The sequence below is a fragment of the Macadamia integrifolia genome, chromosome 3 (genome assembly GCF_013358625.1).
Source record: "Macadamia integrifolia cultivar HAES 741 chromosome 3, SCU_Mint_v3, whole genome shotgun sequence".
In the NCBI taxonomy this organism is placed as follows: domain Eukaryota; kingdom Viridiplantae; phylum Streptophyta; class Magnoliopsida; order Proteales; family Proteaceae; genus Macadamia; species Macadamia integrifolia.
Window position 1 is genome coordinate 6,027,639 of NC_056559.1, and position 21,735 is coordinate 6,049,373.

General features: G+C 37.0%; 1 protein-coding gene across 2 annotated transcripts; it reads left to right on the forward strand.

Moving 5' to 3' along the window:
• Positions 1 to 6,973: 6,973 nt before the first annotated feature.
• LOC122072733 (upstream activation factor subunit spp27-like) lies at positions 6,974 to 20,463 on the forward strand. 2 transcript variants are annotated; one of them, XM_042637127.1, is made up of 6 exons: positions 6,974 to 7,524; positions 16,467 to 16,584; positions 16,699 to 16,873; positions 18,569 to 18,622; positions 18,784 to 18,959; positions 20,171 to 20,463. In XM_042637127.1, exons 1-6 carry the CDS (start codon positions 7,148 to 7,150, stop codon positions 20,294 to 20,296), a joined length of 1,026 nt encoding a protein of 341 aa, XP_042493061.1. In that variant the 5' UTR covers positions 6,974 to 7,147; the 3' UTR covers positions 20,297 to 20,463. The 2 variants fall into 2 exon arrangements, with proteins under 2 accessions (XP_042493061.1, XP_042493062.1); XM_042637128.1 differs by having other exon boundaries at positions 16,470 to 16,584.
• Positions 20,464 to 21,735: the final 1,272 nt, after the last annotated feature.

Consider the following 21,735-nt stretch of genomic DNA (forward strand, 5'->3'; position numbering starts at 1 on the left):
GATCTAGTTTAAACCAGATCTAAAGATCTTGATCTAATGGTTGTAAGCCGTTTTAGCCTTCATGTGAGATAGTTGATAGCCACCGTATATTGCATTGACGTAGCCAATCCGGCATCGACAATGAATATGACAATGTCAGCGCTTGCGTTACGCTGATGTCATTAAGATTCAAATCATGTGGCTCTGATTTTTTGTCCGTTATTTAAATCTGACGGTTCATATTAGAAGATTATTTTTAATAAGATCAATGGTCATATATGTGCCTTTGATGCATGCACTGCCGGCGTAGCCTATGTTATTTGTTCGAATATTCCATTTTGAGTGTTTTGGTTGGCCCAACTTGAAAATGCCATAACTTTCTAACCCTAACTCCAAATGAGTCCATCTAAGTTGTTGTCTCTTTGTTTTTTCGAGCTCTACACCATCGAAGGAAGAAAAAATAGTTTTAAGTGAAAGAAGGCTATGGTTTTGACAAGAGAAGCTTCCCCCTCTTTGTTGGTTCTTAAATGAACATGAATACTTGATGATAATCGTTCTTAAGTTATTGAAGGAGATAAAATAGGTGGTTGAGGTGTGTTGATGATGCATTAACTCAAAGTGATAGATGAAGAGAATAAAGCAAGGATGGGTTTGCTTATTGTTGCTTTGAAGAGCAAGAAGCCAAGGAAAGAGAATGTATGAGCAGTGCAAGCTCTCAGTCATCTCAGGCAACCGGTTGTGAAATTCCATAACCTTTGATTTATATTATATGCATGTATGTATGTTAGGATTAGTTGTGGATGAATTGTATACATGCTAGGTTATTTGTGGATGAACTACAAGCATGCAAGCTAGTTGTGAATGTATATATTAGGCAGAGTTTAACTGTAAGGCATTGATTAGCCCCAATTTATTGTATTTTTTATTGAGTGCTTAGTAGGTGCTACACATTGTATTGGCATTACGAGTGCCATCTCAGTTTCGGCTTGAGAAAATTGGATGTGAGTGCAGTCAAAAGTAGTGTATTAAGTAGGTACGAAGCCTTTAGGGGCACTACTCCGATGATGTAGGTAAATTATCGAACCTCGTAAAAACCCTATGTTGTGGGTGTGCTTATTGTTTGCATTATATATATTGAAGTGTATGGAATGCCGAATGAGTGTGCATACTTGGAAGTGCCTATGAGAGGCTGAGTGTACATACGACTATGTGTAAACAGGGACAGGTGTATCAATGTTTGTCGTGTCATATATCGGGCATGTTTTGGGGATCGGAATTGTACTCATTGATTTACCCACCCCTCAATGACTACCGGGTTATAACAATAAGGTTGGCATATATATATATATATATAACAAAAATGTGAGAGGGTATATGGTATATTGGTGCGAGGAAAAACTTCTTTCCCATTAATTTTAAATTATGACTAATATAACTTGTACGTTTTAAAATCATTTTTCAATTGGATATTTTCCATCAAAAATCATATTCTAATGTAATTATGTCAACCTTAATATAGAAGCTTCCAACCAATGCCCTTGGCTGCTTCAATGCTCAAAATTAGGGGTTATATTGTACCTTGGGACCAGGGATCAAGTATTGGTACCTCAAAGACCTAAAAAAATATAGAAGCTTCCATTATGGTATCTTCTTATGCATGTTTGCAAGTTAGTGGCAATTCTTACCCATACAAGAGGGATTGTGATCTTAAGGGGCTATTTATTTGGAGTGCGGACCGGACACATGAGGAAAGGTATAGTGATGTGAGAGAAATTACAAGACGAAATAAAAGAAGGATTAAGTTTTATTCTCCAGCCACGGTGAAGAAGAAATTTCATCACTGATAGCATTAATGGATGAGATTTATATCATAATGGGTTTAAGGGTATTTCAAATTTTCAATTAAGTTTCATTTTTTATTTTTGGTAACAAGAATTTTCAATTATTAAGAGGGGAATAATGATGATCTTTAGATTTGTGGATAAATGATGAAAGAAAATTTTCTCCATAAAAATGTCAATGTTTCAATTTTTTTGGTGACAAACACAAAATGGAAATCTCTCTCTTTGTGTGTGTGTGTGTGTGTGTGTGTGTGTGTGTGTGTGTGTGTGTGTGTGTGTGTGTGTTGCATGTGTGTATCTGGATGCTTCATTTGTGTGTGGGTGTGCATGGATTGGGATAAAAAAATTTATTTCTAAAGAGCAACCTACATCTCTCCCCATGAAGCAATAGGAAATTTGGGGGCTAAATCATATTCTAGCACTAATGGCCCTCTATTCCACAAGATAACAGACGCCCTGATTCCAATAAGAAGAGAGTAAGCAAATCTGATTCGATTCATAATGATATTTATATTAGAATCTCATATTACAAAAGAAAGGAAACACAAAATAAAAGGGGGAATGAAATAAGATAGCAAAATAAAACATGAAACTAAAGTTCTACATAAGTATTGAGCTCCTTGTCTGGCTACAACACCCCCTCCTTCTTTGTCTCTCTCCTCCCACAATAGGGGTTGATATTTCATTGCATAAGTGGGAGGAGAGAGATAGACATAGGGAGGCTCTAACATACCCTACGTAAGTCTAGCAATGTTCTTTCTTCCTTACTAAATATAGTAATTAAATCTACTTCAATTTTTAACATAATTACTTGAGATTCAATAAAAGAAATGTCATAGCTAAGGGATTAATTTAAAACTAAGGTAAAAGTTATTGTGGGAGTTCACCAATGAAAAGCCTCCATGGATTGACCACCTATTTTTAGATCAAACACAAAGAAATACGAAAAATAAAGAGACAATAGATCCGCATGACACAGAGATTTAACGAGGTTCACATATCCGAGTGGTGTGCTACGTCCTCAGGTAAAGAAGAAGATGTTTCACTATGCAGAAGAGATATTACACCTAAGCAGCGATGGTAAAACTCACATTGAAACCCTAGCTCGAAAAACCTCAAAAATATAATGACTTTCTTAACAAACAACAGTACATTATATATACTCAATGTCGCAGGTCAACCTATTTGTTTGCGGTCGATCCGGTCGAACCATACCACGAGGGCTACACCCCTGCACCCCCATACGAGATCAGTGAATGGCTTCGGGCTTGGGCCTATTGACTCAACCCATCTGCTTCCATCACATATCTCATAAATCTTATCATTTAGATTGTCACCAAAATATGTCGGAGCGGGTCAATCTTCAAAACGGGTCAAGAATTCTAGACAAACTTAACATCTATAGTAGTGTTGTGCTACATTATTATTTGACAAATATAGTTGTTGAATATGAAGTATATAATTTGGTTTTGTCGCAGTTCAAATTCATGGAAAAAAATCGTCTGCAATTCCGATCTCATACAATTCCGTGAAATACCACTTTCAGGAGGTGACACGTGTATTGATACCAATGCAATGGTCCAGATCTGATTTAAATGTATTTTCACTGATTTAATGTTTTATTAGTTGTACCAGATCTGGGCCATTGTATTGGTATCAATACACGTGTCACCGCCTGAAGGTGGTATTGCACGGAATTGTACGAGATCGGAATTGCAGACGATTTCAACCCCAAATTCATAGCAAAACGTAATCATTTCTTCACATGTATTACCATATTATTGCATTTTCGGCTGAAGTAACAGATCTTCCAAGTTTTGTATTCAATATGAATAACTCTATCTGAGTTCAAATCGATAGGTAATAAGAATTACAGGGGACCTACCTGTACACAAAAGTTTGACCAAACCAATTTGTCATGAGGCAAATATAAGGTTTGGTGACTTTGGTCACCCATATGTTTTATGGTAAGACAAACCACCACACTATCTCCCAAGGTTTTAATTGTCATAGTTGTTAATATTTTACTTTAATTACATAATCATGCCTCATAATTATACGAGTTTTTGTTTATAAAAATAATTTTACTTCCTTTTATTTTCCTTTAATTCGTCCAGAATGGGATAGTGATTTTGCCTTTTTTTTTTTTTTTTTTTTTTTTTTTTAAATAAAGAACGATAATGAGAGTAATAACATTTAGAACCTTAGGATAAAAAAAAAATGTTAAGAGGATGCTATCGATCAAGAAGCACTTTTTTTTTGTTTTTTTTTTTTTTTTTTTAATATTTTAAGAATAATATACAATATATATGAAAAAAAATTGTAGTTACTGTTCAAGATTAAAATGGAAACCTCATTCCACACTTTAATGCTGCATTTGGTATGCATTCTTTGAATGCATTACAGGTTGATAGTGCATTCCAATAAATCATGCTAAATACAACCGTAATTTCAAAGTATATAGGATTCTAACCAATTTCAAGTATAGGTCATTATTCTCTTTAACTATAATTTAGAGTTGAGATCTTGGGGATGCCCGGATGCCACAAAATATTGAAGTTGAGTAGCTGACATGACAAATATACTTTAAGCAAAATAGTGGGGCCAAATATTTAATATAATGAGTGGAAGACTCCAAACGCTTTCAAGGTATAGTTCATTATCTTTAACCGCGATTTAGCATTGAGATTTTGGTGGGTGGGGTGCCCAATGCCACAAAATGTCCAGGTTGAGGAGATGGAATGACACATACACTTCAAATAAATAGTGGCCCAAATGTTTAAGATCTTGGGTGAAAGACTTCAAATGCTTTCAATCTATACTACATGTTCTTTAATCACGGTTTAGAGTTGAGATCTTGAATAGTGGAGTGATCAGGACCCACAAGAAGCAGAGGTTGAGAATGTGACATGACAAAGATATGTTTGTTAAATACACATTCAGATATTTAAGATTGTAGATGAAATATTAAGGTTGCATTTGGTATGAATTCCTAGAATGCATGCTTTGCCTTTTACATTTTCTCTCACAAGCTCTGCTTTGTCAATGACTTGCGAGTTGGGTTTCTTATGCATTCAGTTGGTGCGTGACTGCGTGTTGATGGCTTCAAGAGTAGAAAAAGGAGATTTGAGTGTTTCTGGGGTATACCTTTAAAGAAGTTGCTTCATGGTGGGGGATTTGGTTTTGGTATTTCCAATGAAACCAGTAATGGACCAAAACCTTTTTGGTTCAATAACGGTCTAACCTGGAATATGCAAGAAAAAGAAGAAGAAAAAAAAATTTTTAAAATCAGACCGATTTAAAAATCACCACCTAGATACACATCATATATTTACATGTTAATTTTTAATCTTATTGGACATCACCAAGTGTCGATTAAAAAAAAAAAATCATTTAACTTTTTGTAGGCTATGTCAATTAAAAAAATATCATTTAACTTTTTGTAGGCTATATATGTAAATATCATTATCGAAAAAATGTATACCAAATTATTTGCATAGAGAGCCAAAAGACAAAGCAATCGAGGTAATCAAAGGGGACTCTAGAAAGTCAAATTTTGGGAAACAATAATTTGAGTTTGGGAATCCAAGAGTAATAGGCTAAGGATGTGAAGGGTTGGCCCACCTTCTGGAGTATCATGCCCTTTATTTATGATATGTAGACAACCGGACCTCCTAGCCATTAATGAAGTAATTTATTCTATTCTCTTGTTGTAACCATTGTCATGGAGTGCCTTTATTCTGTAACAGTCACCACGAATGATTAGGGGTATTTATGGAGGATCCCTGATTGTCAGTTGTGGGGGATTGGTTCCCAAGGGTTACTAAGTGGCCCCGAGTTGACATCAAGGTGGACTCTATCCTAGTCATGTATCTTGCATCGATTGGTTGATACATAATTATTAGTTGTGTATGATAGTTGTTATGGTTACTAAATAAAAAAGATATTTGTTACTACAACCTTTACAAGTTCTTCTATGATGTCTCTATTTTCTCGTGCAGGCCTATATTGTATATAAGTTATTTTATTTTTATTTAAACCTTTCAATTGAATATAAAATTTATTTTTTTGTGAGAACTAATAAAACTATGTATATCATATTCATATTGGGGGATTTAAATACAGGAAAATAAACTTATACAAGATAGGTTTGCACAAGCAAATAGAGATATTATAGAACTATACAAGGTAACAATGACAACTATCATACACAGCTAACATACACCTAACAATATTTATGTAGACATATATTTTAGTTCATACATCAATCCAATATTTATAATCACGTGCCATACTATGGAAATGGTGATTTTATATGAATAAGCCCTAAAAAAAAAAAAAACTATACCCCTAAAATGGTTCACTCATGGGCACATCCTATGATTAAACCTTTGGCAATTGGCAAAGTTTGCAACCCAAACCCAAAAGCATAGATCAACAATTTAGTGAATAATTAAAGGGAAAAAGAACTCTCTTTGAGAGCATGGCCAATGCCAATATTCCCATATGTCTGTCTCTCTCCATCCCTAATAAAAGAAACCTCTACCTTTTGTGTTGGGGAAGAATGAGATAGAACTAGTAGAAAACCGATTATGTAGTTTAAAACATGTCCATAACTGCAATTTGATAAGCAATACTACCCACTTCACCAATCTTTGCTTGTAGTTATAGAAATGATTTTTATCTCTTTTTTTATTTTTTTGGGACAAGGTTCTCTAAATTACCGGGCAGGGTATGCTAAGCACCTTTATGTCTATCAATTAAATTTGCGATTCACAATACCATTTGATCACAAGTCATTGGTACGCTCCCCTCCCTACTCACATAACCCTCTATTTTATTTTTAATCTGACCCATGGTTTGACCCAGTCAAAAATGGGTCAGAAACCTGGTTCAATATCCGAATCAATGCCCCGTTCCAGTTTCAAAAAATATGCTTTTAGGTTGAAAGGGAAGGACTTTTAGTGGAAGGGTAATTCTGTCAAGTAGTGACAAAAAACAGGTGCTGGGAGACAGGGAGTTTCACTTTCATTTTCCGGACAACGAGAAACGTGTGTACGCCCTTTTCTATATTTCCACAAATATCCCTTCGCGACTCCATCGCACGCTCACTGCTCAACTCGTTAAATTCGTCCTTTCCCCCTTAGGCCTGAGAGCACAGAATCCCCAAATCACGAATCACGAATCACGAATCACGAATCACTATAGAAGGAAACAACTCCTTTCTCAGAAATTGACAACTTCTCTCTCTAGCGAAGCGAAGAGACGAGAGAGAGAGAGAGAGAGAGAGAGAGAGAGAGACGCAGAGAGAACGGATTTGAAGAACAATGGTGTCCGACTCGGAGCTCGTCGTAAGGCTTCACGAATTTCTCCGAACTTCAGACCTTAACACCACCACCACCGCTATTGTGCGTCGGAAGCTTGAAGAAGATTTTGGAATCGATTTATCAGAAAAGAAAGCATTCATTAGAGAGCAAGTCGACCTATTTCTTCAGAGCCAACTCGAGAAAGCAGAGGAAGTAGAAGAAGAAGAAGAGGAGGACGAAGAGGAAGGAAATGCAGAAGGCGATAATGAAGGCAAGCGGAAAATAAAATCCGAAGAGAACAGTGGTGGTTCTGATTCTGATGACGAAGATGACGATGTAGATGGAGAAGAAGATGAAGATGAAAAAACAAGTCATGGAAGGGGCAGCAAGAAACGAGCGTGAGTGTTTCTTTCTTTTCTTTGTTTTCATTTTCGAGGTTTCCCCCGCTTCTATGCTGTAGGTTTTGTTATTGTGCTTTCATCTGGTATCCTCGTTTTAATAATGAAAGTTTGTTAATTGAACTAATGAAACGGATAAGATTTCCATTGTGCATTCATCCATTCTTGGATGATTGGTGTCTCTGTGCTTGTTATGTTTTGTCACATTCTGATTAGATGCATGTTTACGGGCGATTGATATTTATTCAATTAGGCGATGGATGGGAGTCTAGTTCGTAATGTAAGTTTACGTTTTCATCTTCTTTATCTGGCATGTAAATTCAATAAGTGCCTTATACCAACTAAAGTTCCTCCTTTCTAGGGCATACCCATTGAAAGTGAACATGAGTATTGCATGCATTGGAGATTGATTGCCCAGTAAAGTATGCTTAAATTTGCTTGCATCAAGTAAAAATCAATTGTTTTGGTTAATTGGTCGTTCTTTCTTTCGTTTGAGTTTTAATTTGATCAAATAAATTTACTGTAATCGGCTATTGATATGCTGTTTGATGCAGAATGCATTGCGTTATCATAATTTCATATGGGGATCTGTTTATTTTGTTTGATTACTTACATATAGTCCTTGTCAAAAGTTCCTAATTTATTTTATGCAAAAAATCCAGGAAGTCTCCTCCCTGAATGTCTCACTATCGTCTTGAAAATTTTGTTGGCCCTCTCACTATCACAGCATTATTAAGAAACCTACCTTATCCTTACCACCAAACACTGCACTCCTGACCTTTGCTTTCCAGTAAATTTGTTCCACTCTTCAAGAATCATAGAACTATTTTCTGCCCGCCATTTGTGTTAGCTTTCTCTCTTATGAAGCTTAATAATGTTCCTCTATGCTACCCAACTTCAGTTCCTGTTCTGAACCCCATTCTCCTGTTCTTGCAGTCTGGCCTTAAATTCTACAATAAAATTTTAAACTCAATGATTTAAACGAAACTAACCGCTTGGGTTTCTTCTACTGCTTCTCTTACCTTTAGCATCAGAAGAACTGTCATAATTTACACCTAATTTTAGCTTTCTTAGTTCTTTATCTTTTGTCAATTACTATGAATAAATCTATAGTTTCCTATCCATTTTTTTCCGAAGGACAGGCTGTTGCAGAACCAATATCCCTAACATTGCTAAAGGGCCAGTTTGAGACATTTTGAATAGATTCTTGGTAAATCAAACATCCAGTTGGTATGTTAATCTGGGGTCTGAGATCCTCATCATGTCCAGATTTCACTTCTTTCTCCTCCAGTGGCTATCTTCATACCTGTTAATGTGGAACTTCTGAAATGTTATTTTAATGCTTGAATACTTCTATTGTTGAGTAAAGAGATCTCCACTGATACTCTATAATCCTGATAAAGGAAACCCAAGCTTCCTAGTTTTTGATTGTTTCTTTTAATGATTGATGTACGGAAGTTTCAAAAAACCTTGGGACTTAGGAACTAAATTGCAAGGTACACACAATCACAACACAAAGGATTCTGTCAGCTTTACTACTTTCCATTTGTAGTACTCTCTTATTCTCACAGCATGCCTGTTGCATGGGTCTGTAGCTTTTAAATAGGCACAAGTGCACAACCCTTGCAACTTTCTAATTGCCTCATAGGACACTTACCACATATACATATAATGGCTTACTTCCAGGTCTGCCAACAAATATAGACTTGTTATGCACTTCCCGAGCTAAGAAGCCTTGTGCAACTGCTTTCCACATGTACATGCTCACTCAGTTTAGGGTTTTGTGGAGTAGAGAAGGAAGACGAATAAGAATGGAAGAAGATGAACAGGCAAGGAATGTAGAAGAGTGGTGTCCCTCCCAGAAGATATATATTTTGCTAGTGAAAGACCTTGGCATAGGTTTTGATGATTACAACCTTTGCACTCTAATCCTTGTATCGCAGTATTTATGCAAGCCAAGTAATGGTGTCTACTTAAAGTCTAAGAAAGACTTTATGCAAGAACCTCCACCATCAAGCTAGCTCAATATCAAGTCTCAAGCCACATTGCATGAAGAGCAAAAGCCACACATCACCAAGTCAAGCTTCACCAATCTTATCTAGGAGACCAAAGAAGATTGAAGGCAAAAATCAAGCTTAGACTAAGTTCATGCATTTGCATTTTTGTACAAGAATAATGAAAAATGCATTGCATCGGATTCCGCATGCACACAACCTTAGGTTGACCATAGATAATTTAAGAACAAGTTGAAATCAAATTCAGCCAAACAAAAGACCAAAATCCCAACCGGATTTGGTTTGGGCTGAACTGGCTAGCCAGTTTGCAATCCAATTGGCACTGCCTATTGTGATTGATGAACTGGATAGAAAACACCACCCACTGGCTCGCCGGTTTGCAATCTGATTGCCTCTGCCCATTTTGATGACAAATTGGATTGACCGCTATTCCCAACTGGCTCTTCGGATGGTGAACAATGCCTAGGCTTTTTGAAATTACGACCATATTCCAACGGGCAAAAGCCATACCGATTATTTTCCAACCGTCTTACCGAGAGATCTGTGTGGCCATCTGTTTGGGACCTCAAGGAGATTATAAATAGAGCTCATTAAGGCTCATTAAGACACCAAGACAATATATTTGCAAAGAAACCCATTTACAAGCTTCCAAGCTCTCAAATTGCTCATGGTGAGATCAAGCTATGAGCTTAAATCAAGCCATCGAGCTTCTCACTCATTTGGAGAACTCACTCCAAGCTTATCCACCTCACTCTCATCATGTGAAGAACGTGTGGAGATCATTGTGCACATCATATACATCATTTGCATTGGTCAATAGGTATTGGTACGCTTCTTGATAGGTATTGTCCTACCACTCTCAATTTACTTTGTGAATTTTGTTTGGCCCAAGAGTTGGTTGAATTCTAGGATTGGGCTGTGTATGCACAAGTGACTAGGCTGTATGTAGGCTTGTGTAGGACACTCTCATCCTTAAGAGATTTGTAAGGTCACTCTTTACCTGTAAAGAGATCTACATACACAAATGACTTGACTGTACTTAAGCTTGGGTAGGACACTTTCATCCTTGACAGATTTTATAAGGATCCTCTTATCCTGTAAAAAGATTTGTACAAGTGATTTTCCCCACCTATTGTATTGAAAGGGAAATACTAGTGGACTAGTCAAGGGATATTGGGTGAAGAGGACTTGACTTAAGGAGTCGAACCTTTATAAATATGTCTCATTGTGATTGTATCTATTGTTAATTTCCTCATTTATTTTACAATCACTCATTTGAGGCATTTTTTTAATTGAAGATTTTTAATCCGCTAGTGATTACTTATTCAAACCCCCTCTGGGTTATTTTAGAAAGAAGAAGTGAAGGATAGATATGTGCCTTTCCAGTGGAAGACCATAGGAATAAGAAATGTACGAGAGTTGTGAGTTCGTACATATTTCACTGATGAGAGACCAAATAAAGAAGAAAGGCATGAGAAAGTGATGCATGTTTACCTGCCATGTTTGATAATGTTTCCTTGGATTTTTCTCTAAATAATCTGGTCCCATACTTGCAGCCTGGGGCACCTCAAGGCTGCATGCCGTTATAGTCATGTGTTTGGGCTGCGGCTAGGGTCTCCCAAACCCTTTGTGCCGTGCTGAACATGCACCTGGCTATGGACCTGAGCTGTTACAAGGCCGTGGTGCATGCATACCAACATCCATGGGCTGTGATGATGCCAAATTTCATTCTTTGCATATTTCATTCTTTGCATGTCCCTGCTATCTTCTGCATGACACCTATGCTTGCTCCTTTTTGCCTATCCATTGCCATTTGCCACTTGTTGAGACCCATGGCTGTGTCATGTTCTTTTGTTGCTCAAGGCCCAGTTTGTGTGAGGGAAAAATCTGGGATAGTTAAAAAAGGGGTGAGAAAAGTTGGACTTTTCCACAAAATACCAAAATGAGTTTTCGTTTGGGAGCCCAAGGTGGGAGAATGGGGAGACAACCATCAATAAGAAAAGAGGGCTATCAGGTGACGTGGCCGCCGATTTTTCCCACCTCATCGCTGTTCCCACTGATTTCGGTAGGTGAGATGTTGCAAGGACAATTTGATAGGGGTGGGGGCATGTTGCAGAGGCTTGTGTATTCTGTGAAGAAGAAGAAGAAGGGAAGAAGAAGAAGAAGAAGAAGGAGAAGAAGGAGAAGAAGAAGGAGAAGAAGAAGGAGAAGAAGAAGAGAAGAAGGAGGAGGAGTAGAAGAAGAAGAAGAAGAAGAAGAAGAAGAAGAAGAAGCATTTCTCCTTCCTTCTCTTTCTGTTCCCTCACTCCATTGCACTTGGGCCCTACCAACTCCACTTTCCCAGGAGGAGGAGGAGGAGGAGGAGGAGAAGAAGAAGAAGAAGAAGAAGAAGAAGAAGAAGCATTTCTCCTTCCTTCTCTTTCTGTTCCCTCACTCCATTGCACTTGGGCCCTACCAACTCCACTTTCCCGCCCCTTTTTATCCCCCTAAACAAACATGCCCCAAGTATTATGCCTTGCTTCTTTAGTTTTTGAGGCTCATAGCTGATGTGGCTCTTGGTCTTAGACACTTGGTTTCCTCTCTTCTTTTCTTATTATTCTTTCACTATAAACCACTATATACTCTCTTGAGATTTGTTGGTACCAGTTGGTATGCATGGATAATAACTTACTTGAAGCAACAACAACAACAAACTCAGCCATATCCCAACTTAATGGGGTTGGCTACATGGATCCAATAATAAAAGGATGAGAGATGAGAGATGAGAGATGAGAGATGAGAGGAAAGAGGCACAACCCACCAAGTTCAGACAATCTCAGCGTCGGCTACGTGGATCCTTGTTCTCCAATTGGCTCTATCCAAGGTCATACTTGGGGCAAGACCGAGACTATGCATGTCATTCCTCACCACTTCGCCTATAGTCGTTTTAGACCTGCCTCTAGCTTTTTTAGCTCATTCATTCTGAATTAGGTCACTCCCCTTACTGGGGCGTCCTCAGGTCTCCTTTGAACGTGGTCATACCACCTCAAACAACTTTCATGACGCTTTTCCTTGATCGGGGCAACTCCCAAAATAGCTCTAATATCCTCAGGTCTCCTTTGAACATGGCATCTTAGTTTTGCCACACATCCATCTTAACATCATCATCTCCACTACACATAGCTTCTCTATATGACACTTCTTAACTAGCCCAACTTTTCGCCCCACACATCATAGCTGGACGCACAATAGTTCTATAGAATTTTCTTGTAAGTTTTAAGAGGATACGTGATGCAGAATCAAGGCTGAACCATGTGGACCCTTTGGGCAATGTTAACCTAGGCGAATCGGGTCCGGTTGGATTTTTGGTTTTAGTACGATATTTTAGATTTTATTTCATAAGCTTGCAATCCAAACCTTATCTGATCTCTTGAACTGTAATGGTTAGGATCAACTCAGCAGGCCTAGGCGACTCGTCCTCTTGGAATTCAAGGGTCGTTTGAACTTGATTGCAAGGGCTACCATCGATTTTTCCTCCTGGACCTCTGCTGGAATTTCTTGTCGAGAGGTTGAGGAAGATTGTCTCTTCACGATTCTTCTTCTTTGGACCCTTATTTCTCTAACTCTCTAAATACCCATTCCTTCCTTATTTACAGTTTGCCATTGAATCATTTCCCTTTCCTAATTTACCCTTCTATCATATCACCATCGTTGGCTTATAATGAGAAGTTCTAACAAATTACGATTCAACCACTCCTTAGAAACTTCAGTTTGATTACAACTCTGCCACTATTAATAAATTTCTGTCTATTTACAGAATAGTCACCTTCATTAGAAACCTGAGTTTATTTACTGTTTTGCCATTAATTCTATGATTTGAGTTATCTATTACTTGGACGGACCCATAAGCGATCCGATTTTGGTTTTGGAATCTAGATCCGCATCAATACGTCGGTCACATAACACTCCGGATGCACCTCTCCACTTCATCCATCCCACTTCAATGCTTTATGAAACATTATCCTCTATGTCACCTTTATTTATGGTTGACCCCAGATATCTAAAATAGTCACTTTGGAGAATTTTTCTCTCCTAAATGTCACCAATTCATTATCCATCGTAGAGTGGCTAAAGTTACACATCATATACTCCGCCTTCGATCTACTAATCTTAAAACCTCTTGTTTCCAAGGTTGATCTCAATTGCTCCAACTTAGCATTAGTCTCTGCTTTAATCTCATCCACTAATACAATGTCATTGGCAAAGAGCATACACCAAGGGACGTTGTTTAGGATGTTCTTGGTTAACTCATCCATGATAAGTACAAACATATAGGGGCCTTAATGATAAGCGCAAATAGATAGGGTCTTCAAGCTGATCCTTGATGTAACCCAATCGTAATTGGGAACTCCTTGCCTTGACCTCCCACAGATGACATATCTCACAATAGTCACCATACCCTCATACATGTCCTTAATTATATCCACATATGTACTCGACACTTCTCTATTTACTAGGACATATTAGATTAAATCCCTAAGAACTCTGTCATATGCCTTTTATAGTTTAATAAAGATCACGTGGAGATCCTTCTTATGGGCTCTATAACTACCCATGAGCCTCCTCAGTAGGCATATTGCCTCTGTTGTGGATCTACCAGGCATAAATCCAAATTGGTTCTCTGAGATCTTAGTTTCTGTTCTCAAGCAGGCCTCAATAATATTTTCCCATAGTTTCATAGTGTGACTCATTAGTTTTATAATTTTGTAGTTATTGCAACTTTGAGTATCCCCTTTATTTTTGTAGACCAAGACTATAATGCTTCTCCTCCAATCATCTGGCATCTTTCTTGTGTTCATAATCCTGTTAAACAACTTGGTTAACTAAACAACCCCACATAAACCTAGAGTTCTCCACACTTTTATTGGAATCTCATCTGGGCCCAGTGTTTTTTCTGCTTTCATCTTTCTCAAGGCTTTTTTAACTTCTGCCACACTAATCTTTCACACATATCTATGATGAGCAGAGTCTTGTTGAGTAAGGCAATCTTCTAAGTAATTCTTACTCGAACTATCTCTATTTAGTAGGCAACTAATGTACTCATCCCATCCTATCATTTATCACAATGTCCTTATCTCTTACCAACACTCTTCCATCATCACCTTTGATACACCTCGCCTGGTCATAATCCTTGCTCATCCTTTCTCTCATTTTAACTATCTGATATATAGCTTTTTCCCCTTCTTTTGAGTTTAGGTTAATATAAAAATCTTCACATTTCTTCATCATGGCCATTCCCACAATCTTCATATCTTCGTTTCTAGCATCATAATACATCTTCCTATCTTCTAAATCTTTAGTCCTTTGCCATGTCTTGAAACAAACTTTCTTGGTCTTAATGGTTGCTTGGACCTCCTCATCCCACCACCAGGTCTCCCTAGGGTCTTTCGTCTACCTTTCTCTTCCCCTAGAACTTCTTTGTCAACCCTCTTAATATAGGTCATCGTCTCGTTCCACATCACATTGGCGTCTCCCTCAAAGTCCCAGTTTCCTTGTTTGACCACATTATAAGTAAATATAATTAGGAGCTTGCCTTTTAATCTCCACCACCTTACCTGAGGATACATAGGTTCCCTCCTCCTACAATTCTTTGAGTTGAATCACACATCCAGGACCAGCAGTCTATGTTGGGTGGTAAGACTCTCTCCAGGGATAACCTTGTAGTCCTTACACAACTTTTTGCTTGCGCTTCTTGTAAGGAAGATATCTATCTTACTGGCATAATTCCTACTTTTGTAGGTAACTAGGTGGTCATCTCTTTTTGCGAAGAAAGTGTTCACAATGGGGAGATCATAGGCTACTGCAAAGTTTGGGATTGAGGTTCCCTCCTCATTCCCCTCCCTGTAGCCTCCATAGACAGTTGGACACCTTCATATCCTCTACGATCCCTCCCAACATGACCATTCATGATTCATGTCACTTCCAATAATAATCGATTCATCCTGAATAAGACTCTGCATTAAATCATCCATGTGATCCCAAAATTGAGTCTTGATACTTTCATCCAATCTTATTTGAGGTGCATAAGCGCAAACAATATTAACAACCTTTTTGTCCAACACCAGTTTGATAGATATAATCATATCTTCCCTTCTTTTGACTTCCACTACATCATTCTTTAGATCTTTATCCAATGTAATGCCCACTCCACTTCTTAACTTTGATCTCATGTATACCAAAGTTTGAAGTCATCCAACTCCTTAGCTCTGATACCCTTCCATCTAGTCTCTTGAATACAAGCAACATTAATCTTTCTTCTTCTCATAACATCAATTAACTCTAAGCTTTTCCCCGTTAACGACCCAATTTTCCTTGAAGCTAATCTAATCCTATGCTTCTGGGCTGTAATCTTTCCTCTCGCATGCCCTTGACAACTTACCACCGCAACCGGTTATCTATATGACGCGTCGCTAATGGGGGACACCCTAGCAAAATGAGGATGGGAAAACATTAAAACATGAGAAAAAAGGGATCATAAAACAAACAGACCCACGAAAAGGTGTTTGACTTAATATGTTGAAGTGCCGGCTGCCAACTTGAAGCATATGGCTGAATTTGGGAAAATTAGTTCTTGTGTAAGATATATGTGAGTGATCAAAATCAAAGATTATGCTTATACTCCGTAACCTTGTTCTAAAATGATGCTCTTCCTCTTATAGTGAACAATTCAGTTGCAGATTTTCACTACTCATGTGATTCCTATACCTTAAACTTACCTTCTTATTTTCTTATGTTTACTGTCTGAAGAGAAACTTGTCTCATATATTCTAGTTGTCGTGAAATCATTGATAGAATATTCCAATAATGGCACCAGAAATATGGGTTGAGTAGCTATCACTTTTTTCTTATTCTGGGGGCTAAATATATTGTTTCTTAATGTTATTTAAGCAGGTCAAGCAAACCAACCAAAGAAGTCAAAAAAAGAGGTGGCGGATTTACCAAATTATGTAGTCTATCTCCACAACTTCAAAAATTCGTTGGAGTACCAGAGTTGGCCAGAACTGAGGTATATTTGTAGGAAGTTTCTAAAATTTCCTTGGTCTTTTTTCATTTGGTCGCTGTGGAGTATCATAAGAGTTTTTGGTACTCAACTTTTTATGCTCTTTTATTTTGGTTCTAGGTTGTCAAGCAAATCTGGGCATACATTCGAGAGAACAATTTGCAAGATCCGAACAATAGACGAAACATACTCTGTGATGAAAGATTGCATGAACTTTTTCATGTTGATTCCATCAACATGTTTCAAATGAATAAGGCTCTGTCGAAGCATATCTGGCCGTTGGATTCAGAAGATGGTATTTATTTTTGGATTTCTATTGGTTCAATTCATAGAGTAGATATGCATCGGGATATTAACTCTGTTTTCCATGTTATTTGGTACTTTTGCAAATAGTTGTCAAACACAGAGTGCTTCAAAATGGATAGATGAATGACTGTGACTCTTAGTGAGTTGGCCTACCTAATGACCTGAAATTCATCAAGAAAGAAGAGGTCTCAAATGGTTAAAATGTTTTTTGAACTTATTTGACCTTAATGATTGGACGAAATTGATTGTTCTTGTATGCAAAAACAGAGTGGGATTATGGGACTATTTGCAGAAAGAGGGCATGCATGGAACATTCCAGTTAAAGTTTCTTCGTCATAGAATCCTTCACTATATCCATTATCTCCTTGCTCATCTTTGTCAACAATCTGATTCTTGTGATGAAATTGGACCGGTTTCCTGTTGAAGTAAATTATGCTCCTGTTCTTTTCTTGGCCAATTGATACCGGGGTTTCTGTTCCTGCAGTCATCTTTTCTTGCTTAGAAAGGGTACAATTTTCCTCTGCTATCTAAAAACCAATAAACCTCAGTTCCAAGGAATCACATCTTCTACTAAGAGTCACCAAAGAAGTGGAAGCCTTTTGAAGGAAGCTATTCAGGAACAAGTTGGAATGCTTTCTATATTAGGAGTAAACATAAAAAAAGATTAAACAATCTTTAGAGGAATCATTGATAAGCTTCAAAATTTTCCTGATATTGTAGTTGCTGTTGATTTCCAATTTTATAAAATCATTGCGGTTTTGTGGGTAAGTTCTATATTTATCCTGGAAAGCATTACAAAGAATCCTTGCGAAGGAAATGGGTTCCCCAAAGCAACAAAATCAGAGAAGTTTGGGTGGTGGAGCCACATTATCTTGAAAAGAGGTCAGCTTGTGATCTGTAGTTGGGAATGGTGATGACTTTAGGAGACCTGATGGTACTCTTCCACCTAGTTGTCCAAAATTGGAACTGATCAATTTTTTGAAGTTCTGAAAAATCCTGATTTTAACCAGGTAAATGCCGAATCATTTAACTGAAGATCCATCGAGAATTTCTATCATCAAACTTTGAGGAACTTTGCGTTAATGCCATGATTTAATGGTCCCTCTTCTTCTCATGAGCATAAAAAGTAACGCATCCATCCTATATGTCATGGTTATGCCATTTATCTGTGCACCCTCTCCAATTCACCCTTAGTTTTGCAATAAACTGCATGATGATGCCCTTGAAACACCTATTAAAATCTAGGAATTGGACTGAAAAAGTTCAGGTCTTGTTAAGGACGTTTTAGATGTCCTTTTACACAGATACCACTGCATTGTAATTCCTCTGACAAAATTCTTTGCTGCAGGCATGTCATGGTAATTCTTTACTCTCTTGATTCGGGCTGACTTTTAGGCTGTAATTAAAAGCATTTGTGACTTGTGTGGATTGTTGAATCATTTACACTTTCATGTAAATGTCTAATTTAAGCCTGACTATTTGTATCCAGTCAGTGGATTCACTTTATTCAGATTTTCTGTTTGTTATTTTCCTTTCTTATTATTAAGTTTTCCCTATGAATATTACTGGTGTGTTCTGTGATTTGTATTCTTATTAATACTCACATTACCCTTAGTCCTGTGACACTGACATATTCATAATTGCTTAAGAGATTACTGATGTTGGTTATCAATATAATTAACAGCACAAAACAAGTCGACACCAAAAGAAAAGCAACAAAAGCAAGAGAGAAAAGAAGGTGAGAATAATAACAATTTAACTTTTGTTTCTTTCAGTTGGTGTCATTGGCATATGGTACAGTTCTGCTTATTCGTTTGATAAATTTATTTGCTGTTGATTGAAAAAAAAAAGGTTGATCCAGATGTGGCGTATATACAAATACATAATTTTCTATTTCAGATCCAAATGATCCGAAACCAAAACAAAAACGGCAGAAGGGAGGGAGTTCTGGTTTTCTTGCTCCTCTTCAACTTTCTGATGCCCTGGTGAAGTTCATTGGTACCGGTGAGAGTGCACTGTCACGGTCTGATGTTGTAAAGAGAATGTGGGAATACATAAAACAAAATAACCTTCAGGTATTTGTGGCTCTTTTTTCTTGAACCATATGCTGTGATTACCGGTAATTGACTACACCTTGGAAACTGTAATTTTTGGGTGATTTATGATCTTAAATAATTCTTGTTTCTGCCCTTTCTTTAAAAGCTTCTCCAAGTGCCATATGTAGCCTTCATTTAATAATTTTTAAAATTTAGCTCCTTGAAATAAGACAAGCTGCAGTGTGCACTGGGGATGGGTGGTAAATTTATGGTGAAGAAACTCTTAAACTAGGGTATCAGATGCCTAATGATAATGGTGCATAAACTTGTATGTTTTGTAAAAGTTGACTTATATCTTGTGGCAATGCACTGCTTTATGTACTCATAGAGCTTATCGTAGGTTTTAACAGACAGGCTACCAAATTGTTTAGTAGAATGAGTTAATACTTACTTATGGACCTTGTGTTTGAACAACTCCAAGGTGAGATGGAAAAACTTGAAAAACAAGCTACGTATATCCAAGTTCCTATGTAACTTTCCAATGAACTAAGAAAAGACATGCATCCTAGGAGCAAGCGCAAGCCAGCATACTATGGGCTCGGGGCTAAGTATGATTGTGGCTTTTGGACTTGAGGTAGATCATGGGTCCACATCAGTCCATTTTGATGAACTTTTGTTATGGACCTTGTAAGGAGCTTGTATCCATGAAGTTCTCTAAACATTGTGCCTGTATCAAGTTATTTGGAAATTAGGCATCTAAGTAAGATCCTACGTAGTGGTTTCAACTTTGGACTTTATTCCGCTATCATGGTATAAGCGTAAAGCTTGTTATAATCACTTTTGAGGGGCTAAATGGTAGTTGCATCATGTGTCAGTTTTGTAAATTTTAAGGACTTAATGATCTTCTCATGTCATTGTTAGCCACTTCTCCCTGTTTGTCTGAGTACTTGTGGATAAAAATCTTTTGAAATTATGTAAAGTTTGCTTTAGTAGTCCTTTGTCTCTCTTTCTCTCTCTAGATTTGTAATTTTAAATTATGATTGTAGTGGATATATCAATGTCCGGTTTCATATCTGATTATATCCCAGTATTTTTGATTATGCATATTCTTATTCAATTCCCATTATCCAAATAATATAAGAGATCTAGATCTATCAAGTTTTCTGATTACCCATATGCAACCCACATTCTCTCTCTCGTTCTCTCATCTCCAAGTAAAACTCCTCAATGTTTTATGCTTGTCCATGAAGGATCCATCTGATAAGAGGAGGATAATATGTGACGGGAAGCTGAAAGAGCTCTTTGAGGTCGACTTTTTCAATGGATTTACAGTTCCAAAGCTACTTGCCACTCATTTCATCAAGACAGAACATTGAGTTACTCCAACCAGTTTTTATGTTAAACACAACGAAATGGGCAATTTTGGTGATGGATGTAATTTCAAGTTTGAACTGTTGTTCTGCTGACTCAAATTATGTATCCTTCTTTAAAGTGGCAAAAGAGCAATAGTAAAAATTGGAAAAGAAATCAGTTCCACTCGTCATTTCAATGGCATTTTTTATACGGCTTTTGATGGCTAAACCTTGATATCATCAGAACTTTTCATTTTAAATTGTTCATTTTCTGATTCTCAAATGGGAAAAATATTCTGACATCACATTGGCAAGTCATTCAATCATAGGAATCATCCAGAACCTACCCTAAGGTCAAAGAGGCTTTCAACCATGATTTGATCATTTTGAGTTTAGATTTAAATTTGCATGAATCAGCTACCTGCTTAGTAGCCTTTTTTATTTTATTTTTAATAGATTAAAAATTAATTGAAAAAAAGAGAGCTTAGAATCTGTAGAAAATATACTGATCAGCATCCTTTTTTGCAATAATACACAGTTCCTCAGGAAACTCTGAAGAATAAAAGAAAGTTTCATTTATTCCCAACCATAGAAGCTATGAAGTCAGCTGGTTGATTCATCTCTTGCCAAACATGCTGAAAAAGACTCCATTTAAACAACAACAAAATGTCATTTATTTATTTATTTTTTTAAAAATCAACATTAAGCCACATAAAGTCATTAAAAATAAACATTAAGCCCCATCAAATCATAAAAAATCAAACATTAAATTATAAAAAATCAACATTTAGATAAATTCTCTTGTTCTATAATAAGTTTGACTAGTCCTATGATTTTATTTTTTACATAGAACTTTTTGTATTAGGTATAACATAAAACCAGCTTTCCAGCAAGTCTAAGATTACTTAAATTTGAGTTGTAATGACAAAGTTATGTTCTTGTTAAACTTATTTTAAAGTGCCCGAATGTTTTTAAAATCTCTTGAATGAAAATAATTTTATGGATATCAAAACAAAATATTATTTTACCGGACTTTTGGGTTTTTAGTAACGTTTTAACATGATAAGATTTATAAAACTTTCATAATTGAGAAAAACCCAAGCATTTAAAAGTTTAAATCGTCGGTATGACCCAAATCCAATTTTTGTTCTTGGACTGGGGGGTTGACTTTTTATCCTCATGGAATTTGATTTTTAAACTATTTTTATTGGATTATAAATAGGGGGTATTTGCTTATTTATGAATAATATCTTAAGTAAAATCATTTACTTAAATAATATTTGGCATAAAGAAGTGCCAAAACACAAGGAGACATGCGGTGCAATAAGGCGACTGTCGCCTAGGCCCCAGGAAAACTGCCTGGATGCCAAGTCGTCGCCTTGACAACTACGTTCATCACCACCTCTCCTAGGGTTATTTTAGGCCTGCCCCTAGTTTTTTGAGATCTTTCAATTTGAATAAGA